General features: G+C 47.3%; 1 protein-coding gene across 1 annotated transcript in view; it reads left to right on the forward strand.

The window, feature by feature from the left end:
• The first annotated feature begins 760 nt into the window (after positions 1 to 760).
• LOC120530689 (fibronectin-like) overlaps positions 761 to 18,112 on the forward strand; it is an 18,037-nt gene continuing 685 nt past the window's right edge. The window contains exons 1-27 of the mRNA XM_039755108.1: positions 761 to 1,016; positions 2,374 to 2,499; positions 2,927 to 3,064; positions 3,718 to 3,849; positions 3,938 to 4,075; positions 4,461 to 4,619; positions 4,867 to 5,064; positions 6,187 to 6,366; positions 6,597 to 6,773; positions 7,159 to 7,314; positions 7,402 to 7,530; positions 9,526 to 9,669; positions 10,109 to 10,227; positions 10,546 to 10,714; positions 10,915 to 11,091; positions 11,199 to 11,327; positions 11,417 to 11,506; positions 11,703 to 11,897; positions 13,710 to 13,988; positions 14,319 to 14,582; positions 14,826 to 14,920; positions 15,105 to 15,273; positions 15,449 to 15,535; positions 15,625 to 15,816; positions 15,916 to 16,188; positions 17,752 to 17,934; positions 18,101 to 18,107. Coding sequence (XP_039611042.1) covers positions 902 to 1,016; positions 2,374 to 2,499; positions 2,927 to 3,064; positions 3,718 to 3,849; positions 3,938 to 4,075; positions 4,461 to 4,619; positions 4,867 to 5,064; positions 6,187 to 6,366; positions 6,597 to 6,773; positions 7,159 to 7,314; positions 7,402 to 7,530; positions 9,526 to 9,669; positions 10,109 to 10,227; positions 10,546 to 10,714; positions 10,915 to 11,091; positions 11,199 to 11,327; positions 11,417 to 11,506; positions 11,703 to 11,897; positions 13,710 to 13,988; positions 14,319 to 14,582; positions 14,826 to 14,920; positions 15,105 to 15,273; positions 15,449 to 15,535; positions 15,625 to 15,816; positions 15,916 to 16,188; positions 17,752 to 17,934; positions 18,101 to 18,107 — 4,220 coding nt within the window. The 5' untranslated portion in view covers positions 761 to 901. The remainder of the gene's footprint in view (positions 1,017 to 2,373; positions 2,500 to 2,926; positions 3,065 to 3,717; positions 3,850 to 3,937; positions 4,076 to 4,460; positions 4,620 to 4,866; positions 5,065 to 6,186; positions 6,367 to 6,596; positions 6,774 to 7,158; positions 7,315 to 7,401; positions 7,531 to 9,525; positions 9,670 to 10,108; positions 10,228 to 10,545; positions 10,715 to 10,914; positions 11,092 to 11,198; positions 11,328 to 11,416; positions 11,507 to 11,702; positions 11,898 to 13,709; positions 13,989 to 14,318; positions 14,583 to 14,825; positions 14,921 to 15,104; positions 15,274 to 15,448; positions 15,536 to 15,624; positions 15,817 to 15,915; positions 16,189 to 17,751; positions 17,935 to 18,100; positions 18,108 to 18,112) is intronic.

Genomic DNA, 18,112 nt, shown 5'->3' on the forward strand with positions numbered 1-18,112 from the left:
TTGGGAGAAAGCTGGACTCCTGCGACCTCATTGAATTAGAAGGGGTCTGCCCTGCCTTTAGGCCCACTCTGTTGTGGCTCTCGGGACACCTCTTGGCATAATCTTTTGGCTCACTGCCTGGCAAATATCCAGCGGTCTCCTCACTTACCCTGCCCGGCATCTACACAATTGTAAGGGAACCGGAGGAGCAGATGCTTCCTGTTTTTTGGGAGGGCTATGGGATTTAACTCTTTAGCTCAACGCTGTGCCCGTATTTAGATTCCCCACCACCTCGCACGTCTTGACATCTCCTTATTCACCCCCCTTTTCTTTTCTTTTCCTGTGAGTAATGTGGAGGTCGTTTATGTTTCTCTTTTAAGTTACTGTTTTGGCTCGGTTTTTCAATACACCGTTATATTTCGCACGTAGCTTAGATGGAAGTGGTCCCTGGGCCCGCAGCTCGCGGCTACCGTCAAGTGCCGGGAGCTCCGACCGCCTGTCCCCGCCCCGTGCGGGAATGAAGGCTGACTAAAGTGCCCCAGGTGTGCCGCAGGAATGCGCGGCGGCGCGACATGTTTTACCACGGGGGAGTTCCCGAGCCCCTAAAAGTGCCTGCCAGTCGTGCAAAACCAAAGCGCTTCTGACAAAAGCCCGAAAGAGAAGTAGTCGGCCGGGCGGAGGGTCGCTTGCTTGGTCCGCCCAAAATTTTTTCGGGACACAATGAGATGAATAGCTCAAGCCTGACGTCACGCAGACCCTCCTCTCGTATTTAAGGCGCTCTCCCCGCTTCTCCGTCCAGAGGGGAGGTGGATAGACGGGTGGCTAGGCAGCGAAGTGACGGCCAAGAGGATTTACGGCACTCCCGAGACCGAGTGCGCACCAGAGCAGGCTCCGCTCACAACAGACACTGGAACAGGGAACGATGACCCGCAGTCCCTTGGTGGTCTTGCTCGCGGTTCTGTGCCTAATTGGCACAGTCCGTTGCTTGCCGAAGAATAAAAGGCAAGCTTCCATCTCGACCCCTCAACGCACTCCGGGTAAGTGAGAACACAAGTAATCTGCGTGGGAGGAAGTGCCCCAAAGCGGGGGGGGATCGGGATGGAGGACGCTAAACTCCATGGGTTATCTGGAAAGAGATCATGGAGAGCCTAAACCGAGAATAAGCAGCCCCGCAGGTACGACAACTGCAAGGCAAAGAAAAGAAAACGCGGGCGCGTGCGTGAAAGATCCCGTCTGTGAAAAGTTTAGGAGCGAGCAGCCCGCACGAACAACTCGCACAGGTCATCTTAGGTTGGGCGTAACAGGAGTAGCAGGCGTCCGGAAAGCTTCGTCGTGAACCCCGGGGAAATAATTAAAGGGCAGCCATTAAATGAAGCCGCGGGGGGCTCACGTAAAAATTGCACAGAGGTACATAAACCGGTCGGGAGGTGAAGATGAGGGAAGTCACACAATGAAAATGGCCCGTGGGAGGGTGTTTTCCAGAGCTTTTCAGGACCCCCGTCGGGAAGGAGGGGATTGGGGGCAGCCACTTTCCATAAGCCCTGTAAAGGATAGCCGCGCGTTTGGGACTTCCTTCACGTCGCATTGGGCCCCATTGATACTGTGAGGAGGGCTTAACGAATGCATTGCCTGTGCATGAAGCGTTATATAGCGCCTTTCTGCTAAGTTCACCATCGTAACACACCTTGCAAAGCACACACGAATTCACAAAGGATTGTAGGCAAAATAAGAGGAAAGGAGGCTTCAGATGTCTAGACACAAAATAAAAGGAGCACACACAGGGGGCAGATCGATAGCAAGACCACCACTACAATAGGCCACATTAGAAAATGAACATCTTTAAAATGGGAAAGACAAAAGCAGTGTATTAGCTACAATATGGACGGTGATTTGCACTGCAGACATGGCAGTCGTTCGGGGGCTTTGCCAGAGAGCTTCATGAGGACTCTTTAGACTGCGAGATCCTCCACCAAATTACTCCACAAGCCCTCCAATGTACCTTCAACTGAGGACCGATTAGTCCAGACGATGAGTTGTTGTTGTTGCCTGTGAATTTTACCGAGGATGTAATGATGAGGAAAGTTCTAAGATAACACAACTTCTTATAAATGAACCGCAGTGTTTCTTCATTCCCAAGTGTGTGCTAAAAGTGGACCACATGCGGACAAAGTCCTCGCTTCATCACTTGTCCAATTTGCACCTTAGGTCAATTGTGTTGGTGTGACGAGCTGGGTGTGGATCTTTGGCTTTGTATGCGTGGGCTCGGTGGTCTGCAGTTCTGATCTCTTACATACTGGCTAGAAGGGGGCTTTGGGCTTTAGTGCTGCTTTCTCCTGATTTCCTGTACAGTGATGTTCTCAACCAGTTGTTCTGCCATCTTTTCACCCCCCTCAGATGGCTGCTATGTTGGGAATCGACTTTATAAATTTAACGAGCAGTGGGAAAGGGACTATCTTGGCAAAACCCTGATCTGTACCTGCTTTGGAGACAATGGAGTAAACTGTGAAAGCAAGCATGAAGGTAAGCTGGCAACCGTATTGTATAATCTGTAGGCTCTTCATCTGCTAGGACCGGTTAAGACCGGTGCCAGGTCTTGTTTGCCTGCATCCCTGGATTGGTGGGTTGATAATGTTCTTGATCAGCTGCTGGTTTTAATCATTGAACCAATTATTCTGCATACTGACGGTCATAGGAGATTTGTCTTTCTCTGTAAACCGCATCATGATGATGATGATAAAATTCCACAGCACATTACTTGGCCGGGATATGCTGATGGTAGAATGGGAGGAAAATGAAGAATGGAGGAGGTCTTTGCACTTAGTGTATGCTTATTGTTTGACAGAGTTGATTTGAATGTGGTTTAGATTAGAAGAGCCTTCATCTATTAATACGTTTGTTTGTGCTTCTCTCTGCATCTAATGTTCGTGTTTATTTTGTTTCTAATTAGCGGAAGAGACCTGCTTTGACAAGTACAATGGTCGCTCCTACCGTGTAGGGGAGACCTATGAGCGGCCAAAGGAAGGAATGATCTGGGACTGTACCTGCCTCGGGAATGGCCGAGGAAAGATCAGCTGCACAATTACAAGTAAGAAAAACTACGAGTGTCAGGCGGAGGAGATGAACCTCGGCACACATGACGTCAACCGTGGCTGGGCTTCTTAAACTGTCACATGAGAAGTTTGATCATAGATTGTGAAGGGCAGGTGGGACTTGTTAGCTCTTTCTGTATATTTAGGGTTTTATTTTCCTTCTTCCCCTGTCATTTATTGCCATTCATGCATTGAGAGGCTGAACTGTGTAAAGGGGATTACAGTGCAGACTTAAAAGGGTAGGAACTTCCTGAAGTTCCTACCCTTTTATCTATTAAGAACTTTTTTTTTTTTGGGGGGGACCCCTCTTCTTTTCAAGGTTATCGAGTTGTAGCCTCCATTTTTATTTATACAGTATGTATGAAGCCTACTTGTTTTGCTAGTGGGGCACACTGTGTGCCCCTTTTACCCCACAGATGTCTAGACAAGGGAACAGTGCTATCAATTTGTCTTCGATATTATTTATTGAAAAGTGTACAGCTAAGGTTTGGGAATTCACATGGAACCTTCCCAAGGCCATTTCAGCAGCATACTTTGTGTTCGGGAAGATTCCAATCGCATAGCCCCCCTCGTTCATGGTTGGCATTCTGAGTGTCCAGAGGCAACGTACAGAGAGTCCGATGTTTAGTAAGCTCCTTCTCTTCCACAGACCGCTGTCATGAGTCCGGTCAGTCTTACAAGATTGGTGACATCTGGCGGCGTCCTCACGAGACTGGAAGCTATATGTTGGAGTGTGTGTGTCTGGGCAATGGCAAAGGGGAGTGGACATGTAAACCAGTAGGTAAGAATCGCTTGGCTGCCTCAAGAGAGCAGAAGTCAGAGAGTCTCCTGCTCGGCAATAACTGTTTTCTTTTTCTTTCTTGGCACAGCGGAGAGGTGTTATGATAATAATGCTGGCACCTCCTACGTGATTGGAGAGACCTGGGAGAAGTCTTACCAGGGTTGGATGATGGTTGATTGCACTTGTCTGGGCGAGGGCAGCGGCCGCATCACGTGCACGTCTCGTAGTAAGTGACCCACGATCTCCAGAGTCAGTGGGGTCCTACCTTTGGTTGGGGTGGTGTGTGTGTTTGTGTGTGTGTGTGTGTTTGTTTTTTAAATCTCCTGGTCCCACAGCCTACTGCATAATAGAAGTTTGTTCTGCTGTCTTCATCATAATTGTTGTGTCTGCCTGTATGATTCGTTTTGCTGATGGTGCACTGAGCCTTTTCACTCTGTGTGTGTGAACTGGCTGAGGAAAGCAATGAGGGCTTGTAGGTTGGAAGGTCAAGAAATTCATCCGCACTGACAATGGGGTTTGAGTTGGAACAGTGCTGCCTTCTCGTGTGTGTGTGTGTGTGTGTGCGCTACATTTAACCCTTTCTTGCTGAATGTAGTTTCTTCTTCTTCTAGATAGGTGTAATGATCAGGATACCAGGACATCTTATAGAATTGGAGACACCTGGACCAAGACGGATAACCGTGGGCACCTCCTTCAGTGTATCTGCACGGGCAATGGACGTGGGGAGTGGAAGTGTGAGCGACATGGCTCTCTGCTGACAACGGGTCACGGTGAGTGATTTGTTTTTACACTCCCCTTCAGGAGTGAGACGCTGACCTATTCAAGGGAAAGGGAATGGCAGTAACTTGTACCTCGATTAGATTATGAGATCATGAACCGCCATGTGGTCTGTCTTTTCAAACTTGGATGTGGCTGATTTGGTGACACTGCCTACTTTCTGTTACAAACCAGTTTGTTCAGCTGCCTCAGCGGTCATTTTTTATTATTTATTTTTTTTACGCCCCTCTCTTCACTAAGGCACTGGATCCCAAGTGGTCACTAGCATTCATCCGGCTATACACATCCCACAACCACAGCCTCCTCCACCCACTGAAGGAACCTGCATAACCGACTCTGGTGTTTCCTACTTTGAGGGCATGCGATGGGTGAAGACCCAGGGCACCAAGCAGATGTTGTGCACTTGCCTAGGCAACGGGGTCAGCTGTGCGGAGATGGGTAAGTCCGTCCGTCCATCCTGTAAGTGTAACCTTTAGACCAGCTTCTGCAGAGACCTAAATGATTTTTATTTTACATGAACTGCGTATTCCATTTCTTCACATTATAAGATATATATATATATATATATATATATATATATATATATATATATATATATATATATATATATATATATATATATATATATATATATATATATATATATTATTTTTTTTTCAATAGACTGAGTAGCAAAATTTCAGAATACCTTCTAGCGACATGTTTGAGGGTAAAATAACAGAGAAGGGAGAATTGTAGTTCACTCTCCTATTTGGAGAAGATCTACTTCTGGAGCCCAGTAGTCTTTGTAGGAAAAACTGCCTGACAACGGAGTCCATTGCCAGACTGCATGAAATCCTGGGGTTGCACTAAACCACCTGATAGCTGCTGGAGTTCAGGGACCACCTTTTAGTAGGTCTTTAGTTTGAAGGATGGCTGCTACTTGTGGTAATTAAAACTGCCTTTGAGAACTTAACGGTGAACATAAAACGGGCCTCGGAATAAGGAGTCGAGCTAATCGACGTGAAGATTGGGTTCTTTCAGGTCTGTGCTCTACAAACCACTGCATTTTAACACTTGAATAATAATTGAGAAGAAGCCCTATCAGTTGGGCTGGGTGGGTAGCAAGTCTTCATACTTGACTTATAGCAGGGAGCTCATCCAAAGGTTGAGGAACGTGCAGGTAGAAGTTCTACCAATAACACAAGATACCAGTTAAAAACCAAAACTTTAAATGTCTTCTAGCAACCCCTGTGAGGTAAACCTAAAATCTTAACACAAGGATTTTAAATCTCCACTAAATGTAGAAGAATCCAGAATTGATGTTCTAGTGATTACTCTTCTGTTGCATTGTTTAGGTCCTCGTGTTCAGGGCTCCAGTAGCGGTTTGTCTGTGGTCAGATGATCGGTTTTCTTGTCTTGCCACCTGTATCTTGGGCAGCTTCTCACTTTCCCATTAAGAATCAAGTGCTGCGTTCTGCACGTGAAATGAAGCGGAGTTTTGTGCTTCGCTCAGAGTTCACGGTTTTGTTTGTACAAAACTGGTGATGTGATTTTTAATTCCTTGTCTCTCCTGTTCAGTTTCTTCCCAGGTCTATGGAGGCAATTCCGATGGCCAACCATGTGTCTTCCCATTCACATTTATGGGCAAGTCTTACTATTCCTGCACCTCGGCAGGGCGAAATGATGGTCAGTTATGGTGTAGCACCACGTCAAACTTTGAAGATGACCGCAAGTACTCCTTCTGCGTGACTGAAAATGGTGAGTGTCTGTCGCGTGGGTTAACTGTCCAGTCCGTCTACTTGATGGTTTATTTTGCTGGATGGTGGTGGTGGTGGTGGTGAAGTTTAGGATATGGAGCCAGACAGGCAGGAAAGAGGAGTGTTCCAGTTGACTACTGTATGTGAAAGTGAAGTCTGTTTCTAGGATGTTCTTTTCTCAGTCGTGTTCTGAATATCTCAAGGTTTGTTTTTTTTTCGCTCTCCCCTTAGTACACATTGCTACTCGAGGAGGCAACTCTAATGGAGCCCTGTGCCACTTCCCCTTTGTGTACAGTGGGCGCAATTACACAGAATGCACAGCTGATGGCCGCCGTGATGGAATGAAATGGTGTGGAACAACTCTTAACTTTGATGGGGACCAGAAATTTGGGTTCTGTCCAATGGCTGGTAAGCAGCACTCCAGACTTTGACGCACACAAAGAGCTGTCTGCCGTTTTTGATCCAAAGCAGTTTGTGTTGGCCTTGTGTATTAAAAAAAAAAAAAAAGCAAATAAGTGGTAACCGTTACATACTGTACATTCCAGGTTTGTAGTGTCATCTATCCAGAGTGCAAAAAGTTTAGTTTGCGGCTTTTTTTTTTTTTCCCTTTTAATTAAAAAAAAAAAAAAAAAAGTACAGCATGTGATCAGTTTTGGGATGTAAAATTTCCAAGGTTAACAATCGTCCCTAAATACGCTGAACTTGGTCATTTCTAAGCTTGATGACTGCTCAGGTCGGGTGTCCGTACAGCAGCAACTGCTCTTGTTCATGTCGTGTGCTTCTCTGTCTGCAGCTCACGAAGAAGTGTGCACCACAAGCGAAGGTGTCATGTATCATGTGGGTGACCAGTGGGACAAGCGGCATGATGTGCTCGGTCACATGATGAGATGTACTTGTGTCGGGAACGGGCGCGGCGAGTGGAACTGCATTGCATACTCTCAGCTGAAAGGTGGGTATCCTTGGCTTGGCGCACAGCCTGCCGTTGTTTCCTGTGGGTAGTCCTTTGTAGTGACTCGGCTGTCACTTTTGCCTTCAGATCAGTGCATCGTTGACGGACTAACGTATGAAGTGAACCAGACCTTCACCAAGCGTCACGATGAGGGTTACATGATGAATTGTACCTGCTTTGGCCAGGGCCGTGGCCGGTGGAAATGTGATGCTATAGGTAGGTAGGTTTAACCTGACATACACTACACGGTGCCTCAAACCAGAGGCACTCACCTGGGTATCTGTATTTGGAAATTGATCTAGAGCTTGACTACTCCTTCGGCTTCCTACATTTTCAGCTGAAGTGAGTGCTTCTGGGAATGGGGAAAGGGCAAGCCAAACAGCGGCTTTTCTTAACATCTGTTAGCGTTCAGAACATTTTCAAATATTCATTTTATTTATTTATTTTTTTTAAAAGAACACTCATTTGGTATTCTTTATTTGAGGCCTGTGTCTAATTAAGAGATTAAATGGAGTCCTTGCCTTCTGACCAGATCTTGGTAATTTTGCTGTGTTACGTATTGCTTCATTCAAGCATCCTTTTTGTTGAATACAAAATAGGTGCCAGCTGTGGTTACTCCACCCATCAAGAGGCAGTCCACACTAACTCGTTCCAAGCCAGTCTAGTTCATCTGGTGCCCATACAATATATGGGAGCTTAATGGAGTACCCAGTGAAATACTGTGACCCTCCATGGAGCCCCTGTTACCATTACCACTGATAACATACCCGAGGATGAGCCACGACAAGTGAGGGCACACACACACACAGTCTGCAAGGGTTGGTACGAGTGCATAGTGCTTTAATATTTATAAAAACCTGTCCCAAAGGGCAGTGAAGAATTCCAGTTCTTCAATACACAAATAATCCAGAATAAAATTGAGTGAGTGGTGGAGGTTAAAATGTCAAATCTAAAGAAAACGAGGAATCTCTCCATTCATTTAAAACCAACATGAGCCCCAGTGCAGCATTTCCTCTGTGGAAATCGTCACCAGCATTCATAAGGGTTTGGGAGAGATGCTCTTGGAATTGCCGGTGATCCATCCTCATTCGTTGAGAATCGCGTCGTAGCAGAGCCATGTGAAACTGCCCAGTGCTGCCCATAGCAGGACACGTCGCAAAGCTGTACACGGCCATTTTGTCATTCTATACGATGGCGAGTCGCCACCCTTGTTGTAACCCCCAGTTTAAGAACCTGCGTGTGCACTAGCAGAACCAACTCTGCTCGAGCAGTGGCTGGACAGGGATTGGGACCCCTAAAACCTGGTGGACATGATGCCATGTAAAATGCATGCAAATGTTCGCTCGGCTTATTCTTAAATGGTCCATCTTTATCTGTACATACAGAGTTCTGGGTTTATGGGGGGTATTAAAAGGTGCTTTTAGTAAAGCGTTGCCATCATGCTGTGGCTCTTTAGGTGGAGCTCAAAAAATGACCAGTGTGGGGTTTGCTGGACTGGCACCAGATTTGCTTGCAATGGGATTGGTGTACAGTCCGCACACTCCTTCACAAGAGGCTTTCTAAAGTTAATGAAGGGTGACCATTAAATAGGATGGCAGGAACACAAAGACTACAACACTCGCTCATTTCTGCAGACCACCTCTTTGCTTTCACCAGCATGAAAGAACTGCAGGAACAGAAGTTCAGGCCTGCAAGGTTGTGGCTCGTTTTTAAAAAGAGAGAAGCGTTGCACATTCTAAGTGTTTGATGCGTTTCATGGCACACCTTTAGCATTTCGCCACCAGCCTGACTATGAATTGGGCCCTTACAAGAAAACCCAGAGCACGTGAATACAACTTTGGTTTAATTTCGAATCTACCTTTAAACCAACAAACTGGGTTTGGAATGCGTGGAGAAATTAGTGTGGCGGCCAAATGTCTTGTCATCTGTAGCCATATATTTGGGACTCGGCCTTAAGAGTCTTCAGGACTGAATTCTAGCCTTGCTGTCAGTGGATGCCCGCTGCTCTTCTTAAGGGTTTCAATTTCTCCGTGGGTGGTGTGGAGTGCCAAACATTCTGTTGTCTGCTCTGAAACGTTCATCCATCCATGAGAACCATACTGCATATCGTCCTGAGAGTTCAGTGCTCGATAGTCCGGCCTAAGCTGTGCTTCTGAGGAGAGAGAGACACTTTTTTTTTTTTAATTTTGTTCTGCTTATTTTTCCCCACAGACCAGTGCCAGGAGCCAGAGACTCGGGTGTTTTACCAGATTGGTGAGACTTGGGACAAAGCTATCCATGGAGTTCACTATCGCTGTGTATGTTATGGAAATGGAATTGGAGAGCTGAGTTGTGAGCCGACGCAAACCTACCCAGGTAAAGTCCTTCTCTTGGATAATTACACCTCCTCTCTCGTCACTCCTGTGTAACGGCTGGCTGTTACTTCCTCTCTGCTGGGTGTCTTACATCTCATTCAGTAATGGTGATAATTAGCCCTGTTGCCTTTGAGGTGCTACATCTTGAAAAAAAAAAAAAAAGACCCCTAAAGGCCACGCTTTTTCTTTTTTCTTTGACACCTCCGCCAAGAGTTGGCCTTTTTAGCCCTGCAGAAGAAAACCAGGCGGGCATTTTGATATTCTCTGTGAGCCAAAGCTCTAGTAAAGTTCAAAATGGGGTTTTGCAGCGTCACTCCAGTGGTCCGGTCCTGCCCTGTTGGTTTTCAGTTGCTTTGCCTTTGTCCTCAACTTTGCCACAGTACTCTGTGATTGGAGTCTCGAGGTTTATTTACCGTTTTCTTTCACCACAATGTTTGCAGGTCGCAGGCCAGTGGAGGTCCTCATTACAGAAACTGGCAATCAGCCGGACTCTCACCCAATTCAGTGGAATGCGCCTCAGTCTGCCCACATTGCCCAGTACACCCTGAAGTGGAGACCGGTAAGCCCACGTTGCCCAGTACACCCTAAAGTGGAGACCGGTAAGCAGGCCCGGCCCTCTGCGATAGGACAGGATGTTCAGTGCTGTCGTTTGACTCTCCAGGGGCCGAGGCTTGTTGAACTCTGTTCCTGTCTCTTTCTGTGTAAACAAAATGTTTGTCTAATGGCCTGTGAAGTGGAAGGAAGGGTCTGCCTGGTGTTCTTTTTGATCTTTACTTTAATGGGGGTGGGTGGGTGGGTTAACGGAGTGACAGATGGACTGGGGAGAGAGGAGCTCTCTTTCATTGTGTATTTAACAATTCATTATTTAACTTTAAAGAAAAACAGCCGAATTCAGTGGCAGGAGGTGACTGTCCCCGGACATCTCAACTCTTACACAATCAAGGGCCTCCGGCCAGGAATCACCTATGAGGGCCAGCTGATCAGCATTTTGCGCTTTGGACAGAGAGAAGTCACTCACTTTGAGTTTACTACAACATTTGGCACAAGTAAGTAATGCTTTTGTTCAGCCTTACTGGCCTTGAACCTGTGCTGAAGGCAGCTGGGCATGTTAACCCAATTGCTGCCATTCTGAAAGCAGTGGCTCAAGCAGTTTGGGGGGCTCCTTCAGAACAAGGGAGAAGAATGAGACCCTAATAGACAGACAGACAGTTTTAGATTTTATTTCCCCTTTTCTTTAACCTTGCAGGACACTCCTCTGAAGGAGAGACAACACAGCCACCTCCAGTGGTCACCATGTCCGAGTCTGTATCAGAGATCACTTCCAGCAGCTTTGTGATTTCCTGGGTTTCTGCTTCTGACACGGTTTCTGGCTTCCGGGTAGAATATGAGCTTAGTGAGGAGGGGTCCAAGACTGAGGTCTTTGGTGAGTAGACTTGGCTTTCCTGCACTTGGCGTGTGCGTTCAGAGCAAAATGTTGTTGGGTTTTTTTTGTTTTTTTTTTATAACCCCATTATGGCTTTTGTATTTCAGAACTCCCTGGATCAGCCACTTCTGTCAACATCCCTGACCTGCTTCCAGGACGCAAGTATGTCGTAAACGTTTTTGAAATCACAGAGGAAGGCGAGAAGAATCTCATTCTTTCCACCACTCAGACCACAGGTAGGCTCAACCCAGATCTTCAGGCCTGAATCGTCTGGGGTTTTAAATCCATTTGTTTTCTGAAATGCTTGCTTTTTCTTTTTTTCCAGCCCCTGATGCACCGAAGGATCACTCCATTGATGACGTAGGAGAAACCTCCATTGTTGTTCGCTGGTCGAAACCTCAGGCTCCAATCACAGGTGTGTCACAGGGAGAAAAGTCCATGCAGTATTTCCGTCTAGATCTTGTCTTGAGGAAGCCATAAATGAGGCTCATGCACCCCTCCATTTACATCTTGGATGTTCCTTAGCCCTAAAATTTAAGATGTTGGAGGATCCTTTAAATCAAGCCTTTGGAGTCTGACTGGATTTTCTTTCTTTGTGTTTGTTTGGCCAGGATACAGAGTGGTTTACACGCCATCTGTTGAAGGAAGTCGCACTGAAATTAACCTGCCCGATACCGCCACCTCTGTGACCCTGGGTGACCTGTTGCCTGGAGTGCAGTACAACATTAGCATCTATGCTGTGGAGGAGAACCAGGAGAGCGAGCCTATAGTCATCCAGCAGACAACTGCTGGGGAACCACAGCCAGGTGGGTAATCGGTTGTCTGTGCTTGTTGCCTTGAGGGAGAGCTGTCTGGAGGTTCACTCTTCTGACACCCCCGCTAAAAGCTGCTCGGACTATGCCAGGTAGGCCGTGATCAATGCCCTAGAGATGGCAGAATTGGGAGAAGCACAGCAGTTAAGAGTAATGGCAGCTGGTGGTGGTCCTTGCTGCGTTGGGGACACACAGAGTAAGTACGGCCATAAAGAGCACTGCTTGTTTTGAACTGTATCAGAGTGGCATGTGACACGGAGAGCAGCCCCAGAAGACACCTGGTCATTTGTCCAGCTGACAGAATAACAAGTTTCTGCTAATGAGATGTACTTCACTCTTGTCTGATTGCAGCAGCAGTTGGCAGCCCAGTTTTTATGTGATCATGTGACGGTGCAGGTTGGCTCCACACTACCAGGTCCCACCAGGAGCTCTGGAACCAAACGCCATCAATAACCTAACCAGATGAGCTTGCCACCAATCTCTGGGCAACCACTGCGCCTGGCTCCACCCAGCACAGGCACTCTGTACTGCCACCGCTGCCTTTGGCTCCACCCAACAAGAGCACCTCCTGCTCCAGAGTCGACCCCTAGCCCCCTCCTGAGCGACGGCCATAAGCGGCTCCTGGGGCTCTGCTGCCGTCCATCTGCTCGTGTTTTCTTCTTCTCCTGTCTTTTGTAATTTCTGGCCTGTTCGTCTTCCTCTCCTTGACCCATGCAGGCCATTTTTAAAACTGCTGCCTAACTGGGTGCAGATGCAAGGAGCCTCTGCCTCTGTGGCGTCTTCGGGGAGCCCAACTGACCCACCGGCCTCCGCATGTGTATACGGTCCAGCTAGCCAGATCTTCCACTAACACACCCCTCCATACCGACTCGGGCCTACACCTACACAGGGCGCGATGATTCATTTGAAGCCAGTCCGCACCATGGACCACAGATCACGACAGTCTTGTCTGATCAAGATGCTGTGATGCTTGTAATTGTGAGGCCTTACTTGGTGAGAGTGGCACATCTCCATCTGTATGGTTGGCACAAGCACCTTTCTGGTTGTCCAGCCAATCTGTGCTGAGCCCCATGCTAGTGAGGCTGGTTCAGTACCCAGTAACTTTGGTGTGTGGTAGGCGCTGGTCATGGCAGATTGCTCTGGCCTGAGCACTTGAAAGGGGGCCAGAGGTGGTTATGGGAAGGCCCACTTATTCACTCGATTTTTGAACTGTGAAGGTGCCTCCAAAGGCCTGTTGCTGTGCCAAAGTCAAAGTGACAAGTGAGGTCCAACTGTGGTGAACTTTTTAGTGCTGCCACTTGCATCATGTCCTGTTTGTCTCACGTATGTATATGGCCTGCCATTTTTGGGAAAGAGCACACCGTGTGGAGCAAGGCGTGTTGAGCAAGACTCCAAGAGGAGTCTCGTCGGGTTTACTTGGAAAGTGATGCCAGGAACAGATGGGGGGAGGGAAGGCTAATCATCTCCATATAGGGAGAAAGCTGTCCGGCGTTGCTGGGCTTCAGTGTTGAGAGCGGAGTGTGCACAGCTGGAGTGAATCACATTGTGTAGGAAGAGGCCCACATTCTCCTGTTTAAAACTGTGCTGAAAGTGGCACACGTCAGAGGTTGGACTTTGTAACCGTCTGACTCCAGCTAGGGGTCATCGTACCAACTCCCCTGTTGATACTTGTGAATTTTGGGAAGTCGATATGAACTGGTCTTTGTTACGGTCTCTGTCCTCTTCCCCCATCTCTGTATCCTGTCCGGGGTGTCTGATGGGAGCTGCAGTATGTAACTTTCTGCTCTTGCCATTTTTTTTCCCCAGCTGTGGTTCCTGCTCCTTCTGACCTGCAGTTTGTAAAAGTTACTGACACAAAGGTGACCATCACGTGGACTCCTCCTTCAAAGGACATCTCGGAGTATCATGTGACCATTCTCCCCATCACTCCCCCTGGCCGAACAGAAGATGCCCTGCAGCTGCCAGTCAGTGGACGGTCCGTGGAGGAAATTTCTGGACTTCAGCCTGGGACTACTTACCGTGTCCAGGTTTATGCGATCTACCACAGCACAAGGAGTTCACCCCTAGTTGGCGATGTCACCACGAGTACGTACAGAGACGGTTTAGTTTTCACGTTGGTTTTCTTGGGGAGCAGCCCTGCTGAGTTAGACAGGTGGGATTCATGTCCCAGTTGCCCTCTTCAGAGATGGCAAGGGTTGAATTGGGACAGAAGCCTGATTGACACTGTCTACAATTAGTGTGGCCACTTAGCAGACACACTCCAGAAGTGAATGAGCATTTAGATGAGCTCCATTGCTAATGTTTCAGATCTCCGATGTCTAATGTGTTATGGTTTGCTGGCTAGCAGCTATTGCTAATATTTTCTGTGAATGGCGCTATATAACATGGATTTTTTTTTTTTCTCCCTTCCCATAGAACTGGACAAACCTACAGGAATTCAGTTCCACAATATCTCCGAAAGCACAGCTGTGGTAGCCTGGACTGCTCCTCGAGCTAAAATTGCTGGCTACAGGCTCCGACTTAGCACGTCTGGAGGACAACCAAGGTCCTTCAATGTCGCTCCGAAAGTGGTCCATTACACTCTGAGGAACCTGCACCCGGATACAGAGTACACCGTCTCGGTCATCGCAGTGAAGGGCAACCAGCAGAGTGAAGCCTTGGCCGGCATTTTCAACACCCGTAAGTCCTCGTCGACGCAGGCGCTGTATAGTAAGGCTGACTGAAGCCAGTGAAGCTTTGAAAGAGACGTACTTAGAATGTGCCATGGAGGTGTTACATACCACCTCGGCAGAAAGTAACCCTATGAGACTCGCCATGCCTGCCATCCTCTTTTAACCAGGGAGTGGGCACTCTAGGAGTTGTATTTGTTCGGCTTTACTCTATCCAAGTGTAACGACTATAATTTGGTATCTTCTCCTGCAGTGGAGGCAACTGGAAGCTCCCCACGTTATAGCACAGAAGTGACTGACACCTCGATCATCATCACCTGGACACCAGCGGCAAGGTTCAGCTACAAGGTACAGCTAAAGCGTTCATTTGTGCCGATTACCCGTGAGGGTCTTGTCTGGTTAACCAGGTGACTGTAGCAGACCCCCTCTGTGTCTTCAGAACTGTAGTTGTGAAGTAAGTTAATCCCATGTACATTTGATATATAATAATTATTAAATATGATTTTCTATTTGTTTTTCACACCCCCCTCAGCTGGCAATACGACCAAGCCAGGGTGGTGAAGCACCAAGGGAGGTCATCTCGGATTCAGGCAGCATTTATATTTCTGGGCTGACTCCCGGAGTGGAGTACACCTACAGCATCCAGCCGATTGTGAATGGACACGAGCGAGGGACCCCCATCACCAAGAACGTGGTCACACGTAAGCTGCCATTGTACTACGGAGTACTTGATTGTATTTTTCAAGCTCCGAGCATCTTAACGTTTGATTAGAGGAGGTGTCTGACAACAAGTAGTACAGCATTAAGGACAGAAACACTGAGCTGGAAAAGCGACGTCTGCTCTCTGATTCCTGATTTCTTGATGTTTGTTTTTAGCGCTGTCTCCTCCAAGTGACTTGAGTCTAAAATCCAATCCATCGACCGGAGAGCTAATAGTGTCATGGGATGCCACCAAAACGCCAGGTAAAAGCGGACTGCCTCTCCTCACATGAGGTTTCTTCAAAGTGGTGTGTGGAGCAGTGTTTAACTCCAGACGTGGGCTTTTATTTTAGATGCCACTGGCTACAGAGTGACTTGCACTCCCCTTGATGGTCAGCATGGCAATTCCATTGAGGAGTTTGTAAAGGCAGGCCAGACCTCCTGTACTCTGGAGAACCTGAGACCAGGCGTGGAGTACAATGTCAGCGTTTACACGGTAAAGAATGACATGGAGAGTAGTCCTGTGTCCACCACTGTCATGCAGGGTAGGTTGCAGCTAAAAAAGTAAAAAAAAAAAAAAAAAAATGAAGGCCTTTCTTACCTGCGTGCTTTTCTGATTTGTCTGCTTTCTTGTCCTTGTTCAGAAGTGCCACGGCTCTCTGACCTTGACTTTGTGGATGTTACTGACACGACTATTGGCCTGCGCTGGACACCACTTAACTACACCGCCATCACAGGCTTTCGCATCACAGTTGTGGCGGCAGGGGAGAGCGTTCCTGTTTTTGAAGACTTTGTGGAACCCTCTACCAGTTACTACACCGTGTACGGTCTGGAGCCTGGCATAGACTATGACATCAGCGTGATCACCTTGGTGGACGGTGGTGAGAGCAAACCTGCCACCGTAACTCAACAGACAGGTATGTTGGAGTTTGGATTCTGGAGATTTGTGCATTTTTGTGCAGGGCTACGTCCATCTACTTGTCGCATTTGCTTGTTTTGAGTCTACCCTATGGGTGGTCCTCTTGGAATTTACATCGAGACACTTCCTAAAGTTGTCCTGCTTTTACCAGGACTATGGAAGAGCCATTAATGTTGTATTCTGCCCCATGAGTGGCCTTTTTTTCATCCAACTCAGAACGGCTTACCATCTGACTCTGTGTTTAGACCAGGGGTGTCCAACTCCGTCCTGGAGAGACACTGTAGCTGCAGGTTTTCATTCAAACTCTCTTCTTAATTAGTGACCAGCTTTTGCTGCTAATTAACTATTTCCCTTTATTTTAATTGAATCTGACCACTGAATTTGATGATTTTTTTTTTTTTGCCTTAAGTGACGCCTAAACATAAATTTGATGTGAAGTGAGACAACAGACCGCCAACTAAGTTTGGGCCTCAAACTCCAACCAACTTCAGTTTCTTCATTTGAAGCCAATTCTCATTACTAATTAAACCTGTTCTTTAATTTCATGGCACTCGCTCATTCTGCCATGGCAGACGTTTCCAAAACTGACAGTTTTTATCTTCTTTTAAGAACGCTGGCTGTCAAGGTTTTGTGGATCTGAGCAGATCAGCATACCTGAGGCCTTCACCTTTCTTGATTTTCAGTTATGGCGTGATGGACGCAGGTGGTCGTTATTTATCTGTTGGTTCATTTTGTCTTTAATATTGTTTGGCTGCCAAGTAAGGAAAAAAGAAATAATTAAGGGGCCAGAGTCTTTAGTTGTGCATCAATTAAAATGAAGGCAAAGAGTTCATTAGCAGCAAAATCTGAACACTAATTAAGAAAAGGGTTAGAATGGAAACCTGCAGGGCTGGAGTTGGAGACCCCCTGGTTTGGAGGCAGTCCCTGCACACGAGTGTAGGTTCTCTCCTATCAGTCTTCTGAGGTCCTGTATAGTCCAGCAGATTGTGATGCGATTCCACACACTTGGCGTAGTCGGCAGGATCTCCACTGTGAGTGTAGTCCTGCGTGGGCTGATTGAGAGAGTTCAGTTGACTTCAGTTCAGTTGAAGTGCTCCACGTCGTGCAGGCCTTGAATGCAACACCCTGTAGAAGTTCTATGAGCTCACAGCGTAAAAGAGCAGCTTCGGAGTGCCTTTGTGGGTTCACAGCTGGCCACCAGTCGTTCCCGTATTTGGAGTGAGATGGACTGTGGGTGAATCCATGATAAAAGGGTGGGTGGCCAGCTGAATGACCTCTCCAGGAAGGCTTTCGTCTGAAGTTGGTTTCCCTCTCCTTTACGGTTGGCTGGCCACAGCAATTATGTTTACATGAATTTACAGCAGCATAATGAGTTTGTTGCCCCCTAGAATTGACTTCTCATCACCCCCTCCTTAATTTGTGTACGTACTGTACAGTATGGTTTAATTTAGTGTTACTAAATATGTGTAAGTGCTCCGAGCCCGTACTTGGCCATGACTGCTATAGAAGAATAAATTGAAATCCATCTCTGAAGCTCATGACTGGCAACCCTTCCTTTCAGCTGTCCCATCGCCAACCAACCTCAGGTTTACCGGGGTTGGACCAGACTCCATGCAAGTGTCCTGGACTGCCCCAGAATCCATAGATATCTCCCACTTCATGGTGCGCTATGCTCCAGCAAAGAAGGAAGAGGATGTGACGGAGCGCCGTATCCCAGGAAGCAGCAATTCGATGACCCTGTCTAGTAAGTGCTCGGGGGGTGTTTTTGGGTGGCAGTGTCCCACTGGCAGTGTTGGCTTTCAGCTCGTTCGCCACTTCCTAAGCACAAGAAGGCTATGGGACAGACTTCGTCACAAAGTCTCATCGCCCAGTTGAAGGCTGCACTTCAAACCATTACTGTTGTCTTTCAGATCTCTTGCCTC

Source organism: Polypterus senegalus, chromosome 6 (genome assembly GCF_016835505.1).
Source record: "Polypterus senegalus isolate Bchr_013 chromosome 6, ASM1683550v1, whole genome shotgun sequence".
NCBI lineage: Eukaryota > Metazoa > Chordata > Cladistia > Polypteriformes > Polypteridae > Polypterus > Polypterus senegalus.